Source organism: Corvus brachyrhynchos, unplaced genomic scaffold, assembly GCF_000691975.1.
Source record: "Corvus brachyrhynchos isolate BGI_N302 unplaced genomic scaffold, ASM69197v1 scaffold48, whole genome shotgun sequence".
Taxonomy (NCBI): domain Eukaryota; kingdom Metazoa; phylum Chordata; class Aves; order Passeriformes; family Corvidae; genus Corvus; species Corvus brachyrhynchos.
In genome coordinates this window covers 5,903,254-5,911,908 of record NW_008240027.1, presented here as the reverse complement: position 1 = coordinate 5,911,908, position 8,655 = coordinate 5,903,254, and the positions used below count along the sequence as shown (strand labels likewise).

Sequence of the window (8,655 nt, the reverse complement as noted above, 5' to 3'; positions counted from 1 at the left end):
CTCTGCGCTGGCAGAGCCGCAGCTGGAAGCGCCCGCCAGCCGGTGTGACAAGCACAGCTTGCTGGCACAGTTCACGGGAGCAGCGGCTCCATCTCCCATGCAGATGGGGCCAAGCGCCGGTGCCAAAAGCACCTTTTAGTAAAGGAACTCCAGCACCCTTTGCTGCTGAGCTGACGTGCCCACCTGGGCAGAGTTTTGTTATTGACGCTTTCTGTGTTGTATTTGCTAAGATTTTAGAAAGATGAACTTGTTAGTTTGACAACTAATTATATTTTTAATTCAGTGGTGAACTCTCTTGGGAATCTATGAGCAAGTTAATTTAAATGAAATCAGGTATTTCAGCTCTTGCAGGTATACTTTGTAGGTTTAAAGGTGAATCTGTGTACTCCCATTTTAGATATTCATAAGGTTTTGATGTCTTCGTGGAAAGTACTGGCCTATTTCTGTATGATTTTGTGCTCAATTAACCACTTACAGATATTGACTTACAGATATTCAACGGAGTTGCATCTTTTTGCCGTTTTATTGTGGTTTAGTACTTACATGTAGATTTCAGTTTCTGGGTCTGTAAATCTTTCTTATTAAGATAATTTATTTTTAAGATTACTGAGTATCTAGCTCTTGCACAGCCTCATAAAATTTTTGTCACGCCTTCATGGTTTCAATCCTTTACATTTTAACATTGCATCCCGTGACTTTAAACTGACTATATGTATATCCTTGATTTCCCAGTGCGGAGCCACTGCTGCACTGGCCTCTCTTCTCTTGCACAATTCCATGGAGACTTCAGTACATGACATGACAAAATGTAAAACCATACTCATAGATCACCTTATAAATATTTATTCATATAAATTCTTTAAAGAAATTAAATTACATGTTCTATACAAAATAGGAAAGAGAGGCTTTTAGTGTCACTGGCTGCAAATTGAAGTCATTTGTCTAGAAGGGTCAGGTGCCACTTTGTGGTAAGATACTTGTCTGAGATCCAAGAAGGGAAAGATTGATAGTACAAAGAGATTGATGGAACAGGCACTGCAATATGCATACGAAGTTACGGGTTAATTAGGAAGATTTAAACAAGAAAGTCCCTTTGTGTGGAGAAGTGTCATGTGCTGTTACTCTCAGAAGCGAGTTGTGCTGGCAGCCTTTTGAACAGGCAGAGTTGATTTTCAGAGATGTTTATGTGGAGATGTGCAGTTGTGAATATCAGCGAGGTGGCAGATCACCAGCAGCACACGCTGCAGCTGACGAGTGCTGCTCAGGGAGTTCAGTGGTTTGCATACAGAGACACCTGCTCTGCTCACATCTTTGGTTTTGTTGTGGTTGATGTAAATTATAATGCTAGTTTTGTGATTTCTGTATCAGAGTAAAATCATTAATATTTCAGGCTGCCAGGTTCTTTGGGTGTTTCAGGTGATGTGACTATTTGTTCTACTTTTTAATTGTAGGCAGAATACTTAAAGAAAAATCCTAAAGCTAATACTATGTGGTTTAGAAAGTGGGAGCTGAGCAATCAACAAACATTGTTTTTGTGTTGATAGGAAAGCTGTTTTGAAAGAACACACACTGCAAACTGTTCCTTCTTGCATTAAAGTTCACCAGCCTCCTGGTACATTTAGCAGAGAACAACAAGGTTCTCTCTGTGAATTGATGCTGAAGTTAAAACAGCAGCCACTTTTGTAACAGTTATTCACTTGGCAGAAAGAGAATTTAAAATGTTACTTAAATGCAACAAAACCTAAATGCTCTGTGCCCCTCGTGTCTCATTCTGCACAAGGACAAAATGGTGCAAATCTTTCAGCAAGGCAGGAATAAAAATCTCAGCAAGCACTTCAGTATTTATTATTGTAATAGTAAATCACCCCTGTCTGCCTAGAAGATCTGTAAAACATACCTGCTGAGGGCTAGAGTAGGCACAGGTTTGAGGGACTGAGTTACACTTCTAAATATTATAATTCTGGTATTTTTGTCATGATAGTCTTAACTAAAATTTTGCATGCATATAGTCACCTTATTCTTAGCCGCAGAGACAGATCTTGGGGTACATGGCAGCTCTTCTGCAATCCATTTCTCTATTCGCTGACTGTGGAGTATCTCAATTTTTGGTTTAATAAGGGGAGGAAGAAGACAGGCAAGTTTTATCTTGTCTAGCTTCTATGTGTGAGACAGAAAAGACCTTCAATTGCAGTGTATGCCTTTTTACTGAAGATGAAAAATTTCTTGAAGAGGGACAGAAGTTAGAATTTCTACATTAGGGAAAGCCAGTTAGACTCAGTGAGACCCTTGGGAAATGTGATTGACATTGAAATCAGTTCTGTTTTGTTTTATGATATTCCTGAAATTATGAGTCTTCACTTCTTATGTGGTCAGGTATCTGTTTATTCACATAATTCTGAGTACAAAAGCAGCTGTAGAAAACAGGTAATGGAAAAACAACACTTCCTTTTCTCTTTCACGTTTTCAGTTGTTGGAGCTGTTTTTCATACTTACAGAATTTTTTTCTTGTATTTACATGAGACCAAATATAAGAAAATCTGTCCAAACAAATGAGTTGGAACACGTCCCACAACACCAATACGCACAGGCACAGTTCCAGTGGCCTTTTTGTGGTACTTACCCTCCCTTGTCAGAAGTGGCAGATTGCCGCCCATTAGCCTCCCCATCACATCACAAAAATGCTTCTACTTCATGAAGAAATACAGCTTATTGGTATTTTGTTCCACTGCAAGGATTGGTTTTTTTGCATTTGATAAGCACTGTGCACTGCTTATTGTGAGAACTAAGTACAAATTTTCTTTCTCTTTTTGTTTTTTCTTTTTTTCCAGAAACCAAAACAAAAGGATTGGCATCCTCCTGGAGGGTTTATTTTAGGACTCTGGGCATTGATCATCATGGTTTTCTTCAAAACATATGGAATCAAGCACATGAAACATGTCTTCTGAAACTGGAGCAAACAAGATACTTGCATTGGCTGCTACTTTGGGTTCATGGGTATCACCTGTGCTCTCTGATGTGAATGATGTTTGTGTTGAAACACTGTGTTGACATCTTGCTTCTAAAGGTTCTTTTGAAGTCATCTCTTCTGCCCCTTTTTCTGGAAAGATTCTAACAAGTGGTTTTATTGTTACTGTTATTTCATGTTGTCTTGATTTGAACATATTTTAATGTTTCTCTGAGCATTTTTTCTTTCTGCTTAAACTTAAAAAGGGGCAGGACCTAAACCCAGTAACAGGATTTCTGAGGTTGCTTCTGGATTGTAAATGGGCAAATTCTTTCCACCATACTTCAAAATAGATCTTAGAAGAAGTCACCTATTACTAAAGAACTGGACATTGTGCAGAATGTTATTTAAGATGTCATTTTGTCAATAAAAACTTAACCCACTTTGCAGACTTTGGCATGACGTATTGAAAGCTTTCTTCACAAAAATAAAATTACTCTGGAATATATTGATTTCTTTTTTTTTTTTTTTTATTCTTTTTTCTTTCCTGTTAAATGCAACCCTTAGATGAGTCTTCTCACCTTAGGCAGTTTTGAGTCTAGAATTCTGTGAGTTGGTGAAAGTGAAAAGAAAATTATGACCTTGTTGAATCTACTTAAAAGATTCAGAAGGCCAAAAACCATGAAAGGACTTCACCATGTCCATTAGAAACCCTTCATAGGTGGTGTATTTTCACTGCATACAATATGGACTTAGATACTTTCAGGATTTTCAATGCACTGGATTTTTGCACCAAAGAAAATCAACTCTGGCATCAGAATGAAAAACGTTATAAATTGTACTATTGTATTCTGTAGTTTCTGAGCCCTTAGAAAATGTGCTTTGTCACCTGTGTTTTGTAAATTCTGGTTTGGCATATTGATTTGTTCTTCCTGGAATTTACTGATGAATGTATGCTAAGAGGGTTTTGTCTGTATAATATATTGATATTTGTGAAGAAAAGAGCAAATTTGTGCATGTGTAGAAACACGTCTGTCAGCGAGGAGAAGCTTTTGCCCTATGCTTTTGGAAATTGTTCTCGACCTTAATCAAAATAAAGCTTACCTGATCCATCCATGGTGTAAGTACTAGACATGTATCTCTAGAAGTTATTAGGAATTATTTATAATCACACATAATATCAGGGTCAGTTTACTTTTCTTAGAATATGGTTCTGAGTGTTTTCCTATTGCATGGCACATACAAATCTGAGCACATTACAATTTTTGTCCTTTTTTCTTTTCTTCCAGTGTGATTGTGGCATCCCAGCCTCAGGTGAGGGGAGGTGAACTGTCAGAGCTCTGTGAGCCTTGGAGAGCTGCAGAGAAGCCACGGAGGCTTCCAGAGAACAGGGAAAACAGCAGTGTGGTGCAGCTTGAGTATTAAAGCCTTAGGTTTTTTCTTGAAAGATTTTCTAGGATTGGAGACGTTGAAGGTACAAAATGACCCATTATGGGAAGGTAAACATTTGCCTGCTCCACCTCTTTGTGGCACTTCTTGGTGAAGAGCTGGAATTGTTTTCAGTAGCAGGTGTAAGCACCAGGAATAGGGATTAAAACAAAAGCATTCCTACTGTCCTTACAGTTCTGTAAACTGATATCGTGGTAGACAATATGAGACATTCCCAGTCCCCCTGCCAACATCAATGCAACTTAAAGGGAAAAAGAAACAGCCTGTGAGATGGGTCTGAGCAGCATTCCTGGTGCTGGATGTCTGGATCTATGCACAATGTGTTGGGTTTGGGGGTTGTTCTTTTGGACAGTGTCCTTCAAAGCAGTGACTTTGTATCTGAAATCTGATATAATGGTGACTTTTCTTAAAATCAAAAAATGGGGTTTTTTCCCCTCAGCAATTTCTAATACAACAATCAAGTAAAATCTGTTATGCACAGACCATGTAGAAATGTGTAGACCCACTACAAAATGAATCCTACAGAATTCCTTAGAGGATTTCCTTAGTTTTCCTTTCTTAATCTAACTCGTTTTCAATTGTAGTAAGTATTTTAATCAAATATTTATTTTATAGGCAAGTTTTGCCACACTTTTAAAAGTGTATAAAGTGAAGCTGATAGAGCTTTGTGCCTTGTTGCAGTTGCACTTATATGGACTCCTCAGGCCCTCAATTTTTTTCTTTCCCTCTTTCAGCCACCTTTTGCAGGAAGTGGTAGAAACATCTACAGAACTCAGCTGAATTTTGCCAGTGGCAGAAGACACAAAGATTCTGTCTTTTTAAAAGCTTATCTGCTATGGGAAAAGGAGGCAATCAGGTGGGTTATTAAAATGCAATTTGTGGATAGAGGCACTCAGTAAGTGTGCATGTGAAAGTGATTAAATTGAAGTGAGAACAACAGTTTGACTGGAATGCAGCAAACTATGCTTCAGGCATTTTTAACATTTTTGTATGCACAGAAGTGAAGAGTTGAAATGGATCATTCTGAGACACCTCAAAGTTGCCTGTGCTACACCTCTGAGACAGTATTTTCTATGCTGTGATAACGTTTACTCCTTGAACAGTTACAGTCTGAAAGCAAGTACAGAAATGTCACAGAATTGTCTGTAATTGTGTTTTGTATATTTATTTTTTTATTTAAAGTTAGTAATCTTTTCATTTTCCCTGGGAGGCCTTCAAGCTCAGTTTGGAATGTGGGCTCTTGAAACCAGCCATGCCACCCTCAGTCACAAACCATTTGTGTTTTGCAGGCCAAGTGTGCTTTGCAGTATAGATGCTTCCTCCAAGGTGCACAAATGATCTTTTAAATGGAATCCAGAAGACAAGCCAGATGGTAGTTTCTTGGTGTTTCTTTGCATGGGAACTTTTAGAGCAGAATTGAATTTCAGCATTTTGCACTCTGCATGGATAGGTCTGTGAACCAAGCATGCCCGTGCTTGCAAAACTCAGTGTATTCATGTCTGCACCCTGTACTGTGGAACTGCATTGACAGGTCCTGCCATGGGGTTTTAAGACATTGTTTAGAACACTCATGGATGATAAAAATAGAAGTTGATCATTTCAGTTTTTCAGCTCTCTTTCAGGATCCCATGTTAAAATGCATTTTTATTATTGAACTGAAGAAATGGTAGGTCGTCTGTAGGGCTGTACTCACATCCAGGCACTCTCCTGTCCCCTGGAGTGCCTGTGAGCAGGCCCAAGGGCTGACACCATGTGTGACTAAGCTGTGCTTCTGTTGCAGACTTAAAACTGAGGTTCCTACAAAAAATGAGTGGAGAAAGATACCTCAGCAGGGGGGAGTGTTTCTTGGTCTCAGTGTTTCTTGGTCTATGCCAGCTGAATATTTTCATGTTTAATGACTGTTACCATGAAGTGCTGTTCTCTTGGCATAAGCAAATACCTGAGACTGTTCACAGGTATCTTCACAAACATCATGTGTGTCTCTTCTAGAGAGCGGAGGGTTTTTTCTTTTGGTTGGTTTTTCCCCCTGAAAGCTGGTGTCTGTTATTGATAAAAGAAAAGCAAATGGAATCTCAGTCTAATTTCCTTGCCTGCACATTGTGCCTATTTCCATCTCTTGTTTCAGGAGTCAGGGATTTTTATTCTCAGTTGTCACATCCACAGAATGTACTGGAAGTAAATGGAACTTGTGGTCCAGTCTGCCTTCAGATAGGCATCATTGCATGCTGGAGCAGGGCTGAGTTGCACTAAATCAGTGATTTGCAAAGGGGCTGAGGCCAGGTTCAGCCGTGAATTTATCCTGGGTGGAGAGGATTTGTGCAGTGATGAGGACAGGGAGGTGTTGCACTGTATTCCTGGGAGAGGGACTGGAAGGACCAGCTGAGGCAGGGCAAGGGAAGTCTGCAGCCCTGGCAATCGTGATATTGACAGCAAGTCAGTAAGGGGTTTTTTGATGTTAGAGAACTGCTGCTTTCTCTTCTCTGATGGATGCTTAGAGGGAAGGAATAAAAAGGAAGTTTCTGATCTGAAGGCTTCCCTAATTATCCACTCAATATAGCTGAGGAAATGAGATGCTGCTGGTTTCTGGTAAACAGTGAGGATTTGATCCAGTACTTTGCATTGTGGAGTGAAAAGCTTTTATGTGGTCAGGATTATTTGGACTTGATAAAAATAGACAAAGTGGAAGGCAATCCACAAAGTGATAATGGTGCATTTCAGAGTCTGTGGTATTTGGAGAGAAGACAACCTTGGTATATGGTAGAGTGTGGGGACAAGGATTGGGACAAGAAAGCTCAGTGTCCTCATGTACAGATCTTCAGCTCTGTCTGTTACAGAGCTCTGTGTGACCTGGTAGAATTTTATCATGCTTCCAGACTAATTCACCTTTAGATTGAGACAAGCATAAAATATTTCAGGAGACTAATCTATCCATAAAGTTATGAACTGCAGGAAAAAGCAGTGTATATAATGAAAGTGTCTTCTCAACCATGTAAAGATCAAACTCAGGCTGTAGCTGACAGAGAGGAAAGTTGGGGCTCAGTAGCAGTAGTTGTCCTGCAGAAGTCTCTTTTCAGTATTCTACAAATGAATCACACATGCCACAAAAACTCTTCTAACCATCACTTCAGCACTTCTGTACAATAATGAACATAATAGTTTTTTGCTTTTCTTAAGTGGTGAAAGGCAAATTTTAAAAATGGAGAAAGTTTCTCATGGAAGAGAATCTCTGTACTCTAATTTATTTCTGCTTTCCCTCTTTCTGTAAACCTTTAAAAATAAAAAGCTTTCATGAAATGTATCTTGAAAGTGTCTGTGTTTTGGAATGAAAACTTGCATAGGCTGCATAAGATACTCTGAAATCAGCATTTCTTAGAACTCATTTCACGTGCAAGTTCTTTAAGACCGAGTTACTTTTTCTCCCCTAATGAGGATTTCTGCCTGATTTAGTGATTAAATTGATAATGTTTAAGGTTTCCATTCAAGGATGCACATCTATTAATGTTTGGTTGTGCCATGTCTTCTTCCTCATGCAGATTATAGATTTAACTTTTTTTCCTTTCTTTCTTTTCAGGTCTGTGAATAACACCAAAGCCTTGGCCAATACTAAGCCAGTTTGGCTGCTTTGGCCAACAGGCTTAATAGAGATGCAAATTGTATTGGCCTAAATTATTTTAGTGTTGTTTACAGCAATCCTTTGAACAAAACAAGCCCCATGAGCAGCAGACTGTTTGGACAGTGCAACAGCTGTGCTGGCAAAGCTCAGCCTAGGGGGTCTTCCCTATGAAAGTGGCATTTTTCACACTGCAGTTGACATGGCTTTGATGACAGCTCAGCAGAGACCAGGCCACCAGTCTGTGGTTTATTTGGGAGATTCATGGCATGTCACACTAGTCCCTGTGACAAAACTGACTAATCTGAAATAGCAAATAGATTTTCTTTCTTGTCCTGACTTACTGGAATAATGCTCTTATATTAAATGTTTGACTAGGCCCACTGGCTCTGCATGTAATGAGTATTCTAAACTTAGGCTCTGTCCTTTATGTCCAGCTCCAATATAATGGTACTTACTTCCTTTGTCAAATGCTTTGGTACTTAGCAACAAAGAGCCTCACTAAACATTAGATTATGTCTGATTTTCATTAAATTACATATTTTGTACTGGTTTTCCTGTCCAGGTTAAGTTTGTAGCTCAAAATATTATGGCTCAAATTGTGGTGAATTTAGGGTCCCCTTACCTCCCTTGGTCTTTATAGTGTATATGG

General features: G+C 39.1%; 1 protein-coding gene across 1 annotated transcript in view; it reads left to right on the top strand.

Moving 5' to 3' along the window:
• Nucleotides 1–4,058, top strand: part of PIGK (phosphatidylinositol glycan anchor biosynthesis class K) — a 65,156-nt gene extending 61,098 nt beyond the window's left edge. The window contains exon 12 of the mRNA XM_017743461.1: nucleotides 2,829–4,058. Within this exon, the coding sequence (XP_017598950.1) occupies nucleotides 2,829–2,945 (117 nt within the window). The 3' untranslated portion in view covers nucleotides 2,946–4,058. The remainder of the gene's footprint in view (nucleotides 1–2,828) is intronic.
• The last annotated feature ends 4,597 nt before the right edge of the window (nucleotides 4,059–8,655 follow it).